Source organism: Manis pentadactyla, chromosome 14 (assembly GCF_030020395.1).
Source record: "Manis pentadactyla isolate mManPen7 chromosome 14, mManPen7.hap1, whole genome shotgun sequence".
Classification (NCBI taxonomy): domain Eukaryota; kingdom Metazoa; phylum Chordata; class Mammalia; order Pholidota; family Manidae; genus Manis; species Manis pentadactyla.
The window spans coordinates 17,879,263-17,900,472 of NC_080032.1; the positions used below are offsets into that span (position 1 = coordinate 17,879,263).

General features: G+C 44.4%; 1 protein-coding gene across 3 annotated transcripts in view; it reads left to right on the forward strand.

Annotated features, from left to right (window-relative positions):
• The first annotated feature begins 21,078 nt into the window (after nucleotides 1–21,078).
• MED13L (mediator complex subunit 13L) overlaps nucleotides 21,079–21,210 on the forward strand; it is a 322,750-nt gene continuing 322,618 nt past the window's right edge. For 2 of the 3 annotated variants that reach the window (XM_036929473.2, XM_036929474.2), the window contains exon 1: nucleotides 21,079–21,210. In XM_036929473.2, coding sequence (XP_036785368.1) covers nucleotides 21,139–21,210 — 72 coding nt within the window. In that variant the 5' untranslated portion in view covers nucleotides 21,079–21,138. The other variant, XM_036929475.2, reaches the window with a different exon arrangement.

The window sequence follows — 21,210 nt, forward strand, 5'->3', positions numbered from 1 at the left end:
AGTCATAATTTAAGTCCTATTTTTTTGGCTTACTGACCTGCAGAATGAGAAAAGGGAATCCCCTCACCCCAGGCAAAAGAAATCTGGTTGAGTAAACGGGGTGTACCTAAGTGACAGAATATTATGCAACCATTAGCTTTAATGCTTATGAAAAAATTTTAAAGCCTTGAGAACACTCTTAAGGTATAGCATTAAGGGATAAAACTAGGACACAAAATTACATACAGAGATGATATCAACTCTGTAACAAAGATGATAAAAAAGATTGGCAGTAAAGAAACCAAAGCATTAACTGAGTTGCCTCTGGGTAGTGCGATCATGAGGCTTTTCTCCCCCACATTTTTTCCCTATATAGTTCTCAGTCTTTCTACAACACTCATTTCTATGATCAAAGAAAAACATAAAGTAAAAGCCAGAGGAAGACCGGGTAGTTTTGCGGGCTAGGGTTTCTCATTCTATAGACAGATCCTGGCAACACAGGGCTAAGTGAGGCCAACCAGGGCTATTTGCACAGTGAAGGCCATTTTGCACATCTTGGCAGGTGCTCTTCCCTCCCAAGGTGGCTGTGCAGCCACAGCACAGCTGGCTGACAAGGAGAGAACGGACAGAATGCCCCAGATTCATAGTCAGAAATCAACAAGCTGTGTGGCTTTGAGCAGATAAACTACTCTGACCTTCAGTTTCTTTATCTATTACATAAGGATAATAATGCCTAGTACATAGGGTTGAAATTCTTTCACTCGTATGACAAATTGTTATTGAGTATCTACTGTACTAGAGGCTGGAGATGCAACAGTGGTCAAAGAGGCAAGGTCCCTGCCCTCTGGCACATTCATTCCAGTGGAGGTTTAGGAAAGGGAGTTGAGTGGTTTATCAGGGAAACAAGTGCAAACATCCTGGGGCAGGTAAAAGCCTGGTACTTTATACCAGAGAGGGGTCTAATGTGTCTGGAGCTTAGTGGGTAGGGAAAGAGTGGGAGCAAGTGGGGAGAAGTAGGCTGGGGCCAAGCCTTACAGGCCAGGGCACAAAACTTTTATTTCATTCTAAGTATAATGGGGAGCCACTTAAGGGTTTTTAGCTGCAGACTAGCATGATCTGATTTAGAGTTTATGTCTTAAAAAGGCCACTTTGCTGCCACGTAGAGAATGGATTGTAGGAGTGTGTGAAACGATCAATACGCAAAAGCACTTAACATTGGATCTGGCTCAAAGTAAGTGTCTTAATAAGTGGTAACTGTTTTTCATTAATATCATCATTATCCTTATTATTAGTAATACTCTTTTGTCGGCCTTGAGTTGGCTCACCGTTCTTGGACATTTGGCTTCATGCAGTATTGCCAAAGCATTCCAGTGAGCTGGGGAACTTTTCAAATTTGTTTTCCAGGTGTTTTCACATCCTCAAGAGAGGTGATGGTTAAAAGTTAAACATAAGCTGATACCTGCAGCCAGAAAATAAATAAATAAATAAAACAGTGGGCACATTCCTGAATCCAGTTTTCTTTTCATCCTTCAGGGGTGAGCTCTGGTTATCTCATAGCTCACAGAAGACCCTGGATCCTGATTACAGGTTTCAGTCCTCACCAAAGTACTGGCTGTGCAGAGGCCCCATTTTGAAAACCAGCATATTTGGGTATATTTAAAAATACCTCCCCTCCTGCCAACTCCTTCCTCTAGACTTGGCTCAGAGAGGACCTTCTCTGGGAAGCCTCCAGTGACCTTGTTGCAGACTACACCCCACCCCAAGGCTGGATTCTCTTTGTGTTCTTGGAATTTGGGAAGAGCCAGAGTATAACACTTACCACCTTGATTAACGTGAATTTCTTCACCTGGACTCTGAATTCCTAGAGCAAGGCTGATTAATGCAATAGCGACTAGCCACGTGTGGCTATTTATGTTGACATGAATGCAAATTAAATAAAATTTAAAATCCAGTTTCTCAATTGCACTAGCCATATTTCAAGCACCTCCATGGTCACTGATGAGTATCGTTTTGGACAGCACAGATAATATTTCTATCATTGCAGAAAGTTCTAGTGGGGGGTGGAGGCAGGAATTGTGTGTTATTTATCAGTTTGGGACTAGCAGAATACTTAAGACATGGACTTGGGAAGCAAGCAGACCTTAGGTCAAATCCCAGCTCCAGATGTTACTTGCTGTGTTATCTTGGCCAAGTTCAATTTCTCAAGCCTTACTCCATAGTGTGGTTGTAAAGCTTATATACGTAAATGCATTATATAACTTAATGCTTTAGACAGAGCCTAAGGAAGTGTGAGTTACTTTATCATCCTCTCCAGTAAAATAGCTGGCACCTAGTAGGCCCTGTCAAATGTTTATTGCTTGCCTGAGTAAATGGATGAAAGAACAATGGAATGAATGGACTTTATTTTTGGCTTTAAGGAAAACAGAATACCTCTTTTGAAACCAAATATGATTGCTATGAATAATAATAGCTTCTACTTATTCAGCACTTACTGCATACCAGGCACTCTGCTAAGTGCTTTACACACATTCCTTGCAATAGCCCTCTGAGTATGCGCTATTAAAAACGACTTCTTTTTGTAGATGAGGAAACTGAGGCTAGGGTATAGGATGCAAAAGCACATGAAGATCTGAAGATCTGAAGCTGCAACCTCCCTGACTGGGTGAAGATAGTATTGTCTTCGGGATTATTGGCTACCGTGATTGCTTCTAGGAGTTTTGATCTTGCTCCCTCTGGTTCTGCTCTCTTGAAGGGGTGGGGACTGAGGGCAAATTCAGGCAGGGGCTCTGGTGTGCCCATCTTCCATGACCCATTGTGAGAAGGAAGGCAGCCTGCTCAGTTTTCTTTCCTGTTCACAGAAAGACTTTTGACCCTAGTTTCTCAGATTCTTTTCTTTCCCCATCCATCCCAAGGGCGCCAGCCCTCTGGCCATGCCCACCCCTCCCCACCTCCCCACACGCACCACCGAGCCATGGCAAGACAGCAGACAAGGGCGCCTTTCTTCAAAGTGGTTTGCCTGCATCTCATAAATTCACCCCAGCCTGGTTGGCTGCAGCAAAAAGGAGTTAGGCCCCCCACTCTACTCCTCAGATACAAAGTGAGTTGTGTGCAGTTTGCCCACGTGAGGCTAATCACAGGGGCCTGCCCCTCTCAGAAATCCCAAAGGACAAAATACCAGAGAGCCCCAACATAGTGCTGCAGGTCACAGGATCAAAATTATCTATGGCAAGACAAAGGCAAGCAGATAGCCGGGGAAGCCAGGGCAATGGAGAGGCACTGTGGACGAGATCTCCAGTCATTTCTAAACTAAGGACTTAAAGGACATTTAACCCTTTCCCCCCCAAACTTTTTAACTCCCACCAAAGAGAATCCGTGCATAGTCTGGGACAGTGCCCAAACCTTGCGGGAATGGTCCCCATTTCAACCAGTCCTGGCGGTTCCTTCTGCGACTTTCAAGAACTTGCCTTTCCCATGAAGCTTCATTCCAATGTTTCCAATTTTTAGGCACTAAAATTAGTCCAACTGTGCCTTCTAATTCTGTAGACACAACCCAGCTTGTGCAAATGTCCCTCTCTTCCATTTCTGGGTGAATTTTTGCATAGTGCAGACTGCCAATTTTGTCGAGTGTTCTTGGGGGAAGAGAGAAGTTTAAAATCATCTAACTGCTAACCATGAAACAAATGCTGTGGAACCCAAAATTCTGATTTGGAGAGAATGCTGCACATAGCACTCTCAAGAAAAGAGAAACAGACAAATGTTCTACACGGATCCTTGCCGAACAGAGAAGGAAGAATAGAAGCTGTAATTTATTGAATGCTCACTATGGACCCAAGCATTTCCCAGGCTTTTATTATTTGGCAGAATTTTACTGTCCTCACAGCAACCTTTCCTCTGAGGTAGATAAAACTTTATCCCCATGTTACAGATGAGGAAACTCAGGCCCAGTGGGATTAATTAACATGCCCAAAGATGCTGCTAGAAATTAACTGAGCTGAGATTTGAACCCGGATCGCTCTGACTACCCAGGCTGAATTCTTAAAACTTCACTGTTTCATAAAGTGGTAGTCATTATTATTGTTGTCGTAAAATACAATGCATTACCTACAGAAATGGAAAGATGCTCACAACCTACACTTGAAAATTCAGGCAACAGGATTGCACATAGTCTGTGATATGAAAAGAAGGATACATGGTTGATAGGTGGAGAGAAGGAAAAATATTAGAACACGTTTTGCTGAAAGCTTGAGTGATTTTTGCTTATAATTTGTTTTGCTTTCATTTATTCTCATTAAAAAAAATTTTTTGCACCCCTGTGGTGCTTTACTTTGCTTTGCAAGTGTTCTTAGTGAAGCATGTGTAACTTTTGCCATTAGGGAAGAAATGTGTGTGTGTGTGTGTGTGTGTGTGTGTGTGTGTGTGTGTCCATGCGTGTGTGCACTTTCACATGCTCTACAAGTGAAAGGGAATTGAGAAGATGGCACAATAGGCTATGGAAGCTGGAACCTCAGTTATTTAAATACTGCCCAAAATTGTGATTTGGGGAGTTCCTAGTTATCCCAAAATGATGAATCAAAAGTCAAGCCATTTTCTCCCTGGACCAAGTGTAGCCAATTGACAGTGACGATGAGAAAGCCCTTTAAATAATGCCCTGGAGGGTGTGCTTTGAAAGGGGAACTGAAATCCAGCAAAATGGTAAAGCTCACCTAAGCAAAGATCAAGGCTTTCTTCCTCAGGGGCCCTACCAAACGGCCGCCTTCACTGCTCTGAGTCAGTCGCTCCAGCTTCATCAAGAAATACCAGCCCAGTCAGGGAGAAGGGACAGAAAACCTTCAGCCTGGCCCCCAAGACAAATCCCTAGGAGTCTGGCAGCAGGCAGCCTTGCCGATTCCAGGCCTATATTTTTCATTTCTTGTTTTAACAGTCATAAACGCCTTCCGATGCCAAATCAGAACATGAATTTAATCCAGATAAAATAAAATTCCTAAACCCTGAAAACTCTATGGAGATTTACAAGCCAATTTTAAGAAGCAAGAGCCTTAGTTCCAAGAGTGGCACATTCCACATGGCTGGCACTTGGGGCTGCCCCATGGTCCTGTCTCCTGGGGACAAGGTTCCAGGACATGTCACTCAGCCCCCGAATCCACAGTTCCTTGGCAGGGAGAATGCAGGCAAACACTGTCCTCGACATGGACTCTTCTCAGATTCCTGGGCTCCGGGGACTCCTGGCTTTCAAAAGACCTAATATGATACAGCTCGCCTCTCTCTGCCTCCCCTCCACCCCCAGCTGTTGCAGAAAACCACAGTCAACCTCTCCTTGCTCTCAGCAGCCAAGTTTTCTCTAAGTAAACACAGAATGTAGCAGAAGATCAGCTCTTTTCCACTCCCAGCACTGTAGGTTGGGTCAAGGCTGGCTTGGTATCAAGTTCGAGAACTCAGGCTAGAGAGGCTTTTGGGGCAACCACAGCCTGCCTCACAGCAAAGTCCTGCTATGTGCTCCATGCTATAGTGGCATCGCTGCAGTTCATCCCACTGATCCTGTGAGGTGGGACTTTATATATTGGATTTAATCTCTTTGCCCCCCACCAAATCCACTTACCTCTCTCTCCCCTTGCTCTGAGCCCAGGATGTAGAATTGGTGGGCTCCTATGTCTTCTGGCCTCTGGTTGGATTTGCCCAAGAAGAAGCATGGCATGGCATGGAGGAAGACAATGAAGTCAGGTTTTTAATCCCCCAGGCTCCTCCTTGTTGTGTTGCGGAGCGCTGGCTGTGCCTCTCCGAAAGCCGCAGCTGTTGGTAGGTGATTCTCACCATGCAGTTCCCCTTTCCAGGTTTTGGAATCAATCTTTGTCCTTGCTCCTGCAGGCCCAGGCAAGGAACAGTGCCTCCTTTTGCTTGGCCCAGGGACCGCACCTCCCCTGTGGATCTCCCTACCCTGACCACACCTACACAAATAATCTCTTTAATAAACTCTCTTCAGATTACCAGGTTTCCATGTGCCATCTGTTTCCTGCCAGGTCCCTGACCAGTGCATTTGTATCATCTCAGGATACAGAGGAGGAAACTGAAGCTGAGAGAAATTAAGTTATTTGCCCAGGGACAGTTATCTGGGATTTGAATTTGGAACAGCCTGACTTCAGATTCTAAGCTTTTAACCTCTTAACTACTGTATTAAAAAATAAAATAAAATTAGCTCTTATTTGGTGCCTGCTGTGTTCCACACAGTCTCGCTAAGCACTTTATTTCTATATTTCATGATTCCTCACAAAAATTCTTGGAGCTAATACTTAACTATCCCCATTTTACAGATGAGAAAACTGAGACTCAGAAAGGGAAATTCAACTGCCCACAGCCAGCCACAAAGTTAAAGAGAGACAGAGCTGAGGCATGGACCCAGATAGCTGGAAGAAGGTCCAGATGACTTTAATAGTGAATGTGACCACCTATTAAGAATCTGTTGGTTACCAGCCTCTTAACCACCTTGGGTAACCTGCCTTCCATGGAAGCTGTGAGAATCAGCAGAAGTCAAAAGAGAATGAATTCATGTCTAAAGAAGAGCTGCCAGGATAGGGCTGGAGAAGCAGATTTGTTCTTTAGGTTTTCTAGTCCTTGAAAGGGTGCAAGAAAAGTCTAGGGCTTAGGCAGGCAAAGGTCAAATGATCTTAGAAGAAAGAGTAGGGGGTGAGGATTATGAATAATTTAATCCCTGTTATATATATATATATATTTTTTTTTTAACATGAGAAAATGCCTGTGACCTATTGTTGAATGCAGACAAGTTACAAAATAATCATCACACTTGTAAAAACTTGTTTGATTTGTTACCTCTAATAGATTATGAAGTCCCCAAGCGCAGAGACTGTAACTGTATTTTGTCCCCTACGTCTCCAGTGCCTGGTGCATGGTAGGTCTTCTTGAAATATTTTGTTTTCATTGCTTAATTAGATAATTACCGACATGTTAGCAGTGGATATCACTGACTGATCATTTTCACTTGCTTTTTGTCTTCTATAGTGTTTGGATTTTTATGAAGAGCTTGTGCTTCTTTTTCCTTCCTTTCCCTGTTATTTTCTTAGTCATTTATCTTTTGGTATTATTTTTATAATCAGATAAGGCAAAAAGGTTTAAATTTTTTTTTTTTTAATATGAATGGAATGGTGGGAATTTGAGGCATTTCCTTCTAGTAAGGAGGGAGAATTTTGGTGCCCATTAAATGACGTCCTGATAATGTTGTGAAAGGAAAACCAAACTCATGTGTCCTGGAATCAAACCAATCCTTCAAGTTAGCAGAACTTGCTGGTTACTTGGCACACACAGCCGCCCCACCGAGCCTCTCCCCAGCCTCCCTAGCAGAGTGGGATCTAGCCTGCTTAAGCTCCTCCCACTGGTTTCCTGCAGTCCTGGGACCTCATCAGAGGAGCAGAGTCCTAAGCTGACTTGCTGTGGTCACCAGGAGGACTCTGTCATTCTTGGTTCATGGCTGACTTTCCAGTGTGCCCCAGTTCCTGATTGGATGGAGGAGAGAAAAATCATTCACTGACACCTGGCTTACCATGTCCAAAGTGAACACTTTTCCCTGTTTCTTTGCTTTGTGTACTTCTATTTATCTATTTTTCTATCTCTATAATCTATATCTATCTATCTATCTATGTATCTATCATCTATCTAATCTATCATCTATCTACCATCTATCTATCTATATCATCTATCTATCTATCTAATCTATCATCTATCTACCATCTATCTGTATCTATCTATCTATCATCTCTAACATCTATGTATGTATGTATGTATGCATCTATCTATCTATCTATGTATCAGTTGTTCCATCCATCCATCTGTCCATCCATCCATCCATCCATCCATCCATCCATCCATCCATCCATCCATCATCTATTATCTATTTCCTTATTTATGTATATTTTCCTCCTTTTCCTTTGACCATCCTTTAGGTGTTCATTGATACCAATGGGGCCAACACATGTTAATGTCCTCTTATCTCTGGAAGAAGATCCAGATGACTTTAATAGTATTGACCATCTATTAAGAATCTTTTGGTTACCAGGCACAGTGTAAAGAAATCACAGAACGCTTAGCACATGGCTTGCCACATACAAGTGTTAGTGGTTGTAATTACAGCTATAGCTTCAATGAAATCTCATTCATTCATGACACTCGGCATGAAGGGTAGGTTGAGACCCATCTGCATTAAAGGGACTCTTTAGAATCCTTCAACAAAATGAACCTTTATTTCTTTTGAACATAGAGGAGACTTTGACAAAGAAAGCTTTTCCAAGTAGTATTACTTCCTGTCTGTTCTAATCAACATTTAAAACTCCTTTGGATTTGGCAGGAATTTATTCTGGAGGCAGAGTGAGGTGCTAAAAGCCTTAAAAGAGTTTATTCTTTTAAAGACATGAAAGATGCCTTGCACAATCTTCTTTACACAGTTACTCTGGTGAACTTTTCCTCACAGGTAGATCTAAGGTAAACTGCAGCTAAGTTAGGTTGAATTATAACAAATTCCATTATTAGCACAGTTCAAATTAATGAGATTTTCCTTTACTTGGATTTCAAAAGAGACTCAAAGCCACTTAGTAACTTGAGACCTCTTGTGAACTCATTACTAGAATAGTTTTTAAAACACAGTTTGGTCTTTGGTTACCATAGGAAATTGCAAAGGCCCAACGACTGTGTTCCATTTTGGATCCAAGTTTTATGTCAGGTGATTCATTTAAGCTTTGATGGTTTTTTAATTTAAAAAATTCCCCACCAATAAGCAAAAAAAATCAACTAGCACAAGGAGAACACATGAAAGGGATACTGACCAGTCAGGTTTATTGTCTGAGTTCAATGCCAAAAAAAGAAAAAAAGATGAAAAGTAAACAAAACTTCCAAACTTTACAATATTTATCTTTAAGCTCTCAGTAGCCACAGATACGAAAGTTTTTCCTTGTGTTTTATGTCTGGCAACCTCCTAAATTAAGTTGGATTTATCCCAAAACCAAATAAGAAAATTAATTCATGAACCAGGGCCCTCCAGAATGTTTTTTCCTTTCATTTTGTTTAGTCACTTTTATAGTCCTTTCCTTCTTCGAAGTAATTTGGATTTGATTGCTTCTGCGTGAAATTCTAATGTCGAGACTGTGTCTAATTTCTGTTTTACGAAAAAATCTGGAAACTATACAAAGGGATGAATTGAGATGCAGAGTCAAATAAAATCTGTAATTTGATAACTCTATCAACTCTGCCTGGAAAGATACTGTATTTCAATTAGATCTTGAGACATGTTCTTACATAAACTGACAGCATCGGATTGACAGTGTTCATCTTCCCAGAAAACACAATTTACAAGGACAGAGTGGGTGAATTTGGCTTGCTGTTCCAGAGGTATGTCGGGTTGCTTGCCCCACCCCAGCCTGAATCGAGGTGTGCTATAACGGATAGGTTGCTTTAGGCATTAAATAAGAACCTCAAACATTAAATATTCCCACCCACCCCTCAAAAAAGGGTATTTAAATTTTAAAGTAAGAATAATAATACTTAGCATTTAAACAGTACTTTACATCTTCAAAGCACTCCATAAACATCAGTTCCAATTCTCCAGGCCAGCAGTGGTCTTTGATGTGTGGAAGAGCTCAGTGAACAGTGGGAGATAAAACTACCTCCAGAAGAACTGGGCCCAATTAGCTAATTGTAATGCTTTCATTTCTTCCCTATTCGGTTTCATTTTTTTCCAAATACCTTTTGTTGTTCTCATTTAGGGCCCTGTCAGGTCACCTTAGGCAGGCCTGCTGGTAGTAACCAGGCTCCCCTCCATACCCAACCACAAGACCCTTTTCTGCGTCCCACCACCCCTGACACAATCCACCATGAAATAGAAAAAGCAAGTCCAAATGTATTAGAATTAGATTAATTTTATTCTCAGACTTTTCCATTTTTCAATGGAATGAAATGTCTTTATGAGACTACGTATTCTTAAAAACATAAGGAAGTACTATATATTCAGATAGTAGGTTTGGTTTTCTGCTGTTGTTTTGTGGTTTTGGTCCTTAGAAAACAAGAAGTTGGAGGTCCTATATCAGTCCTCACCATTCTTCTGGAGATTGTATGCGTGTATGAAATCCAAAAATCGGAGAAGCACTGCTCTTGCTGACCCTGAAACTTCCAGGAATGTGGATTCAACATTTATCCGAGTTGGTGATACTCAGTGCAGGTAGGCTGGGGTGAAGCAGGCTATCTCCTCCTCTCTTGGTGGAAGTATACAATGGTTAGTCTTTTGCAGTATCTATGAAAGTTACAATCTTGCATATCCTTTGACCCAGAGATTCTACTTCCAGAATTGGTTTTCATGGAAACATGAAAGTTTGCAAAGAAAAATGCATGCCCATTGATGCATATTGCAGTGAGAAACTAGAGTATCGAGGACCCACAGTAATGGATTAGTAGAGAAAAGTGAGACTCCAGGCAGCAGAATACACACTGCTGTCACTCTTGGGTTAATGACATGGATCTGCGTGTCCTCACATGGAGAGATTTCCGTGGGATTCATTCATCCAGCACACATTTGTTAGGCACCAATTGTGTGCCAGGCACTGTTCTGATAAGGAAAGTTTTTCACACACAAATAAATACATATTATCAGATATTAACATATTAGGTTAAAAAAAAAAGCAAGGTGTATAGAAAAGCCACTTTGGAAAAAGTGGCAGTTTCTTCTGAAGTTAAATATGTATTTATCATATGGCCCAGCAAGCCCACTCCTATGTATTTATCTAAGAGAAATGAAAATGTATATTCATACCAAAACTTGCATGTGAATGTTTATGGTGGCTTTATATGGAATCTCTCAAACACTGAAAACAACCCTAATGTCCTTTAACTGGTGAATGGATAAACAACAATGGTCCTGTGGTACCTTCATACAATGGAATATTATACAGCAATAAAAGGTAACAACCACAGACTCATGCAACAACGTGGAGGAACCGCAAATGCATTATGGTGAAAGAAACCAGACTCAAAAGTCTCTGTACCCTATGAGTTCATGTATATTACTTTCTGGAAAAGATAGAGAATGGATTAGGCATTGCCAGGTTCTGGGTATGAAGGAAGGGGTTGATTACAAAAGGGTGCAAGAGAATTTGGGAGGGCAGTGGAAGTATTCTAAGCCTTTATTGTGGTGATGCTTTGCACAACTGCTGGTGTTTTGTCAGAACTCAGGGAACTCTACCCTTAAAAACAGGGAGTTTTATTATATGTAAATTATACCTCCATAAATCTGATTAAGGGGGAAAAAACATCAAGGTGCAAAAGCTATATTTGGTGTGATCCTATTTTTGTAAGTAATAATACTAAATGTTAGAATATGCCTGGGAAAAAAAAATTCTAGATGAATCGCCAGTATGCCGATTGGGTTGGGGAAAGGGGGGTTTCATTTTCAAAATTACGCATTTCTTTGATGTTTGTATATTTTATAGGGCATGTGTTACTTTCAAAATTAGAGGTAAAATGAAATTATTATACAAAATTTAATCCCCTGTGCTGGCCAGGCTGTTGTGGAGGGGCATGGAACTTGCCTGAGATGCTCAGCTCCATGGTTGGACCCTAATTTGGACTCTTGGGGCAACAGTCTGTTCATGCTGTTGAAGATGGAGTTTGCAGACCCCTCAAGAAGCCTGGGAAACCCCCCCACTTCTCTGCCTTGGGGCCTCCTCTTGCCTCCAGATGAGGAAAGCTGCTGTCCCCTCAAGGCTGCTGTTGGGGGGAATCAGCTCTCCAGATCCTATGGAACTGATTTTTCTGGACAGAGGTGGAGTGAGGCTGGGTGCTGACATGGCCCTCCTTCTGCCAAGGAGAAGAGCTGCCTATGGCCCCAGGTGGTTTAACACGTCTGATAATAACAGTCAATGTTTATTGACAGTTGCTCTGTGCCAGGCACTGGCCAGGGACTTACTGCTTAGTATCATCTTGTAATTCCTTCATGTAACAAATATTTGTTGAACACCAACAATGTTCTAGGCACTGGGGATAGTGTAGTGAACAAACGGGGAAAATACTAATCCTTTCCTCATGGGGCTTATATTCTAACAGAGGAAGGGGGGAAACAGGCAAAATGTATTAAAACAAATATATGTCAGGTGATTTTGTTGCTAAGTAAAAAGGTGCAAAAGCTATATACGGGGTGATCTCATTTTTGTGAGTGAGCGGTGTGGGAAGGAGAGATAGGGGCCCAGTGGTTTCGGTGAGTGGTCCTCAGCAGGCCTTCCCATATGGGGATATCTGACTTGAAGGGAGGAGGGCCTCTGGGGGGCCAGAGCCCTGAGCTTGGGGATGGGAGAAGAACCACAGGGAGGTCATGGGCCTGCACTAAAGTGTGCATGGAGGATGCTGGCAAGAGAGTGAGACGCCAGGTCCCCCTGGGTGCTGCAGGCCCTGGCAAAGTGTTTGGCTCTCACTTTGAGTGAGATGGACGCCGTGGAAGAGTTGAGAGCAGAGGTGTGTAATGATTTGACTTAGGTTTGAATAGGTTCCTTCTGACTGCTGTGTGGAAAGGAAAACAGTGAGTTTGGGGAAAAGGAATGAGAACAGCAAAGAGGACAGTGGCTCAGGCTTGGGGGTTGGCACATTCTGGGTATTTCCATTTCAGCCTTCACTTTCCCCATCTGCAAAATGGGGTAATAATAATAATAATATCACCCCCATAGGGTTGTGGGGAGAATTCAACAAGATCTTGGTGTAAAGTACCTGGCCCAGTGCCTGGCACATGGGAAGAACTCAAGAAATATGCCCGGGCTTGTTGTTACTATTACTCACCTCCCTGTGAGGCCAGTATAATTAAGCCCACATTATGGATGAGAAGACTGAGGCTCAGAGGGGTGATGCCTCTAATGTAAGAGCAGATGGCTGATAAGTGGCAGAGCTGTATAGCTCCAGGTCCCCGAGGAACATTTGTGGGGAGGCATGTCTGGCCAATGAGGAGGATGGGAAGCTCAGAACAAGGGGCAGAACATGGGGAACTCTCTAGCCTTGGCTTAGTAAAGGAGGCAATTGTGGCTGAGGTTCAAATCCTGCCTTGAACTTTCAAGCTGTGTGACCTCAGGCAAGTCATTTCACCTCTCTGAGTCTGTTGTCTCATCTGTAAAATGGGGACTGTGATAGGACCTCCTTCATAAGATAGTTGTGATGATTACATGCCTGGCCTAAAATAAGCTCGATATACACACTCAGGGAACAACCCCCTCCTGAAAAAATGGTATGAGAAGGAGAGTTGTAAGTGGGTATGTGGTTGGGGGCATGTCCCAGCCTGCCTCCTTTGGGTTGCACTGCACAGCTCTGCTGGAAGATGGGAGAAGAAAGCCTTTTTCCTGTTGGGATTTTGAGGAGTGACTGATTAGATTATAATGAACAATCTCATCCGGGTGTGCATGCTATGTAAACAGTGACCTCTTCATAAAACCACAAATACAGAACAATGCAAAATGTGCTTTGAGTTATTGCATGGTTAACATGAAATAAACTCTGCTCATTGGAAAATCATTTTAAGGATCTATTATTTTTTTTAAGTGAGGGAAATATTTACTGAGGTATTTTTGGTAGAATAAAGAAGGGGCTTCTCTGTTCAGCAGCCGTTGTGAAATGCCAGTAGCAAATCCCCATAACACAACTCGCTAACATTTACAGAAGCTGTTGTGATTAAGTGGGAACCAAGCTACCGAAAAATCTACAACAAGAAGTCAGCAAAGTAGGATCAAGAGACTATAAAGTAAACAATATACAGAGAATGAAATGTAATTTATTTCCTTGGGGAAGTGATCTGTACCGACAGCCGCAACAGAGTGACTCTGTAGATGCCCTCCATTTCCATCCATGATGAACTACTGTAGTCAGCACATCTGAAAATTGAGAACTTGTGAATGCAATTTCAAAAACCAGTTGATTATAACACACCAGTGTCCTAAGAGGTTGGCAGTCCATTTTAAAAAGGAAAAACTGAGATTCAAGTGGAAAAGATGAATTCTTGCTGCATCCTTGTTGAGCACCCATAATCCAGGTGAATGGAGAAGCCCAGTGAACCTGTCACTGAGGCGAAGGGAAGACAAAGGGATGACTCGAGTTTCACATGTGGTGTTTTTACTGCCTCCAAACTGTTGCCTGAGTAAGGACTGTGCTCTTTCCAAGAGTTTCTTTTTAATAAAATGATCTGTTGTGGAAAACAGTATCTGGCCTTTGGGCAGGGACCCAGCCGGCAGGGACACAGCACACCTGTGCTTGGGAGAGTATCTTCTCAGGCTTAGGACTTAAAGTGCCACACAGTTTGGAGGGACTGGGTATGGTCCCCAGGGGATGGTGGCCTTTGTCTAACATGCCAGGATCTGGATGTCGGTTCTCAAAGAGCAGTATCATGCTGGGATGATAGATCAGCTGCCTTCTCACCTTATTCAGCCTTCAGCTGAAGTCCCTGGTTTGGGCCACTAGTGAAAAGAAATTTGTCTTCCTTACAAAACCCTTGGATGTTTGGGTCTGGCCTGGAGCACAGAAAACAGAAAGGGTGAGGTGTGCCTGCAGAATCGCCAGAGAAGCTGGCATCTCCTCTTTCAGAGCACAGTCTGGCTCTGGGCCACCTGAGCAGGCCGTTTCTTTCATGAGCATCGAATTCATACTTGCACACACCCCTGGAGAGGAAGAGTTATAGAACCCACCTTGAGAACACTCTTCTCTTCACAATGATTTTGTTCACCTTAAAACTAGACTTGGCTGTTGTATATTGAGGCCATTCAGGTTTTGGGCGTGTGTGTATATCCAGAGGAAACAGGATTTACTTTCATGTGATATATTTCACCACCTGCCATGGCCATAGCCGTAGCCTGTAATATGTAGGAAACTTACTGGATGCCAAAACATTATGAATATAGTCACCTGTCTTTGGTCAACAGGCAGTGCAGTCAAAGAAGACTAGCAGGGGACATCATTCACATACTTCTTTATTACTGGCTATTTGAAAGCAATTCATTGTGGGCTGCTAAATTCATTCTCAAATCAGCATTACCAGAAGCAAAAGAGTTCTTTTTATGTGTGCAAAAGGTGTAAAATGCCATTAAATACAGTTAAACTCATTGGAATTTTTAAAAACTCAAATCGTTGCTTGAGTTATCTCTTTGGTGGAGTTTCCTGGAGTCCAGTCTCCTCCTGTATTTCATAAAAGGAGCTCTGGGTATTAATCATGGTAGCTGACCATTTATTGAACACCTATTATGCGTCAGGCAGGTATTTAGTGCTTTGTATACAATAACTCACTGAATGTTCACAATGGCTCTATGAAGCCAATCTAAGTATGACTCTGCCTTAGGGATGAGGAAACGGAGGCACAGAGAGGTTAAATCACAGCCCAGGAGGTCAAGAGGATAGGTGGCAGAGCTGGGATGTGAAACCAGGTTTTGTCCTACTCTAAAGTTCTTGCCTTTACCCAGACCTCAATCTGGGCTCCAAGCCAGCAACAACTGCCATTGTTTTTACCTCATCCTTTGCACTGTCTTAGGGGAGAGGTTGGAACAATTAAGAAATCCTTGGTGGTTATGAACACAGCTATTATTGCCCAAGGCAGTGCAGCTTGATCAGTATAAGACCAGTCAGAGTGAATTTAAAACGTCACCTTCAAAAATGAATCATGAAAGCAAAGGAATGAAAAGGATAGGCATGTTGCATGGAAGCATCTGGAAAAATCTTTATGGAGTTATAGAATGGATCGCCTTGTCCATACCAGGAGAGAGTGACCAGAGACTCGTGTTTGTCATTGTGCCAGGCCTCTTATTGGTCTCATTGGAACTGTCTTTCTTTTAAGTTCTAGTAGCAAATGACTCAAGAGGAAATGCAAATAGTCATTTTGCGAAGACATCTAAGAGAAGATCTACCTCACTGGAGTTCTGGGAAAGCAAATTCAAGCAACAGTGATACCATTTTCCACCAACAGGTTGGCAAGGATTGAAAAAGGCTGGCAACATGCAGATGCTGGCAAGGTGGTGGGGAAGTGGACAGTCTTCTTGCATTGCTAAAGGAATTGTGAATTGCTACAACCTTTGGGGAAAGTCTTCTGGCTGTATTTATTAACAATAAAAATACACATTTATTAACAATAAAAAAGCAATCCTATTTGGGGGGGACTTTATTCTACAGAAATAAAAGTGTCAGTACATAAGGATATATGGGCAAGGATATTTACTCTGCCCTTATTTAAAGTGGAAAAAAACAGGAAACCACCTGAATGTTCAGGATTAGGGGAATTGGATAAATTATGGCACAGGTGTTCTATGAAACATTATACAGCTAATAAAAGAATGAGTTAGATCTAGATATATAGGCCTAGAGGTACGTTTGTGATAAATCGTTAAGTGGAAAAAAGCAGATTACAAAGTAATATATGTGACATGATCCCATTTTCGTAAAAAGTAAAAAAGAATTAGAAATGTGTAGTCAAATTGTATTATTTGGTATGGAGGAAGGAGAGGAGGGATTCACAATCTGTTAACTTTGGTTATCTCAGAGGGGTAGAGAGGAGTATTCACTTTTTCTTGGTTTACTCTTACATTGTTTGATCTGCTCTAGCTAGCATTATGTTACTTTACCTCTGTTATTTACAATAAAATCAATCCAAGAAAGCTTAGGTTAAGGGGAGAAAACCTCTAAGGGATGTGACTGGGTGCCACTTTCCTTTGTGACTATGATTATCATTTATTGACTACTGTCTATGGGACCATGCACTGTGCCAAGAGCTTTGCCTATAATGTCCCCCAGGGAAGCCACTACACAGGAGGAAATGGGGATTACAAGGGTTAAATGACTGGCTCAGGGCTGCACAGCTAGTGCATGGCAGAGCAGGGATTGGAAGTCAGGTGTGTCTTACTCTGAAGCAACTTTCTTAACTCCTACAAAATGCTCTCACCCTGCAGCTGTGGTGGCTTCCTGTGGTCTTTATAATAGATGGTTCCTCCTCTGGTCTTATTTTTGCTTCCATTTTCTCTCTGCCATTAGATTTGGTAACTATGAAAGGGAACCAACCTGTCATTCTCAGAATAAGATGAGAATAAGATCTTGCAGAATGGAAGGGCTGTTCCCTGCCTGGCCAGTGGGCATTCTCACAAATGGGGAAACTAAGTCACAAGGACACTTCTGATGAGTGCCCCACATAGGGAACTGAACTCAGAAGTCCAAGTGCCCAGTGCTCTGCTGCTTCTGAGTAGCCAGTTGGTGGTTTTTGTTTTGTTTTGTTTCATCTTATCTCCTGAGGCTTTCCATCAGCTCCCATTGCTTTCTCTATTGAGTAAGAAGTCTGCAGATCTTTATCTGCCATCTATCTAAACTGTGTAGCTAGTCAGAGTTTTGTGGTTAGAATGATCTGAAGGATCTCCCAGGATCACCCGGCCGCCCTTTCTACCCAAGAGGAAACTAAGGCCCAGAGAGGTTGAGTGGCTTGTCAAAGATAACAGGCTGCTCAGTGGCACATCTGAGACCAGAACTCGGTTCCCCTGGGTTCTCATTCTGTATCATGTTGCCAGGGCAATCGCATACTGCACTTCTGGCCTCTTCTCTTTCACTCTGGGGCCTTGGCTTTGACACCCAAGGAAATCTGGGATGAGGTTTTTTTCTTGTTGTCTCAGTGCCATTTGATCATTCTGTTTTCAAGTTTATTTATTTATGGATTTGTGTTGTTTATAACTTATTGCATTCAATGGGTATTTTACACATTTGGTGGAAGAAAGGAAGAAAGAAAAGAAAGGAAGGAAGAAAATCCAAACAGTACAGTGAAGAGAGATTTCTTTCCCCATCTTGCCTTCCCATCCCTAGAGGCAACTGATGTTACTATTGTCTTGTGTAACCTTCCAGGGATATCTCAATTAATTATCTATTTCTGAGCATATTTTGTATGAGTACACATAGTGCTAACTCATTATTTTTAATGGCTGCATGGGATTAAGTTATATTGTTAACTCCTCAAATGATGGACATGCAGATTGCTTCCAGTTTTTACCTTGTAAACAGTACTATAGTTCATGTTCTTGCATTACAGGTCTTTATACATCTGTACAAGTATCTCTGTAGGATAAATGCCTATGAGTAGAATTGCTGGGTCAAAGGGTATAATCTGCACTATACATTTTGATACTCTCAAGCTGACACCCAAAGCTGTGGTGATTTATACTCCCAGTGACAGTGTGTAAGAGTTCTGCTTCCCTTCACATTTGTCTTAAGCTTTTAATATATTGTCAATACTTACTATGGTTTTAATTTCTGTTTTTCTTCTGATGAGCATATTAGTTTGCTTGGGCTGCTATAACAAGTTACCTTTGACTGGGTAAGTTAAACAGCAGCAATTTATTCTCACAGTTCTGAGGCTGGGAAGTCCACGATAAGTGCTGGCTCCTGGTAAGAGCCTTCTACTATGGTTATATCTTCCCGTGGCAGGGCGGTGTGCTGGGAGAGGGAGAGAGAATAATCTTTCCCATGTCTCTGCTTATAAGGACATGAATCCCATCATCACGGCTCTACCCACATGACCTAATTGCTTGCCAAGGCCCCAACTTCTAATACCATCATATTGGGGATTAGGGTTCAACATGTGAATTTTAGAGGGACACAAACACTCAATCCGTAGCTATTAAGATTGAGCATCTTATATATTTAAAGGCCACATGTCTTTTCTATTTCCCAAACTTTTCTATTTTCTTAAACTGTCCATGTTTTCTATTAGGTTGCTCTGGGAGACTTTCAAAAGTTAAACCTAAACTTGTTGAAGAATGAGAATTTGGTGACCAGGTGTATAGGATAAAGGCCTGCTGGTATGTAAATATACCTGGATGTGATGGACCATCACACCATCTGATTGCTCAGGTCCAAGTAACACCATAAACGTTGATAAAGTGCTTTGGGTTTTTTTTTACTAACCATTTTCATTAACAGTATCTGTATAGAAATGCGCAACATTATGCCTGAGGTTAGTGGGTGAGCAATTAGGATCCCATTTTGATGGATCAGAAAATAAGGCTCAGAGAGTTAAACTATATTGGTCAATGTAACACGACCAGAGGTGCCAAAGCCGATGGCAGGCATCTGCTCATAGAGCCTTCTGGATTCAGGCTTGGGTTCTGGAGCCAGATAGACCTGTGCTTATCACTAACTGGAGAGCTTGGAGATGTCGCTGTAGTTCCTTAGCCTTGACTTACTATAGTCTGAGGATAATAAGGGTATCTTCTCTATGTGGTTGTTTGAGGATTGTGTGAAATAATGTATGTTAACTTGTTATAATGTCAGTGGGTTGTCACAGTGTCAGCCATGATAATAATACATAACATGCTGCTCCTGCGTTTTGCTTTGTCAGTTATTTGTGGTAGTTCCAAAGCTCAATTTACACAACTAGGACTTTTCTCCTTTTACTACATTCCATCTCTCCCATTTTCTTTTAGTTCAAATCCACTCAGTACAGCTGGCTCCTTCATGTTTGGGGGCCTGCTAATGAAGAAGTTGTTCTATCCTCGCCACCTCTGCAGGGAGCAAATGCCTTAAGGGCCGGGAGAGAGCCTCCTCATACCGGCGTTCCTCTGGACTCCTAGGCCATATGCTCTCAGGAAATGTTGGTTATTGAATGAATGGGGTTGGGGGGGTTGTTTCCCAAACAAACCCTAATACAATGTCTAGTAGTTATATTCTGGCATAGAGCAAGGGGTCAGGAAACATTTAGGCCGTGAATGAATACACACAGAACCTAGGAGTAAGGGCTCAAAAGGCATTACTGTATTCAATGGATAGAGCCTGATGCACAGTGAGCGCTAAGTGGCAGCCGTCAATATTCCTGGGTAACGCTTTTAAAACCCAATGCAAGAGCTTGGCTTCCCTGTGCACACGTGCAGAGGTTCGAAGAATTCCGCCTCCTCCTCTTCCTAGCTGGACGACCCCAGGCAAGTGACTTAATCCCTTTGACTTAATCTCTTTGTGCTTCAGTTTTCTCATCTGCGAAAGGCCGACGACCCAGTGCCTCCGGACGAGACCCTTCCGGGAGCGCTCGAACGTGCTGCCTTGCCCACAGCGAACCCCCGCCGCGCCAGCGGGCCTTCGCGGTCGGTGGGGGGCACACGCGAGGGGCCCGGAGCCCTCCGCAGCTGCCGCGGCGGGCGTTGCGGGGCTGTCGGTCGCGAGCTGCGCACCCGAGAGGTACAGCGCGGCGCCCACGCGGGGCAGCCCACGGCGGCCGCGGGCCGGCCAGCCTCCGCCCGCCCAGGAGCCGCGCCGCGCGGGCTTCTTTTTCTGCCCCTCGGTCTCCCTCCCTCTCCCGGCCGGAGAATCCAGCCGCGCTCAGCTCAGCAGCGCCGCCCGCGAGCCGCCGCCGCCGCCGCCGCCGCCGCTCAGAGCCCCTGCCCCCCCCGCCCCCAGTCCCCCCCGCGCGGCCGGCGCCCGTCACGTGACTCGGCGCCAGCCAATGGCGGGCCGAGCCTCGGTCGGCGGCCGCCATTGCTGTCAGAGCGAGCAAGCCCGGGGAGGGAGGAGAAGCGAGGCTGACTGGGGAGGAGGGGGGGGTGGGGGAGGAAGAGGAAGGAGGGGACGTCGCTCGGCTGCCGGGGTCGCCCGCTGGCTTCGTCCGCACCCCCCCCTTCGCGAGTTCGCGCTCCGCGGCGGCGGCGGCGGCTCCGAGGCAGCGGCGGCTCTGGGGCTCGCCTCCCTCACGCGCCGGCGGGGGCCGAGGGGGAGTCGGTGACTGGAGATAAACAAGGCGGCGGCGGCGGCGGCGCCTGAAGAACAGGGAAGGCGGAGGCGGCGGCCGGCCCGCAGCGCCGGCCGGGGAGGCAGCGGCGGCCCTGAGAGGCGGGGAGGGCGCCGCGCCGCGCGGACAGCGCCCCCCGCCGCCGCCGGAGCCGCGGGAGCCGCCGCCGCCGCCAGAGCAGGAAGGAGCCGCGCGGCCGCTGCAGACCCCCCCGCCGGCCCGGGCTCGCCGCCCCCGGCGCGGCGTCGCCGCGGCGCCTCCCGCCCGCCCGCCGGCCCTCGCGCCCTCCCCCGGCGGCGGCGGAGGCTCGGCCGCCCCGCGCTCCCCGGCGAGGCGCCGCCGCCCGGCCCGGCCTCGCCTCGGACGCCTCGCTCCGACATGCCCCGCTCTGGCGGCCGGGCTCGCGGAGGATCATGACTGCGGCAGCGAACTGGGTGGCGAACGGGGCGAGCCTGGAGGATTGTCACTCTAACCTCTTCTCGCTG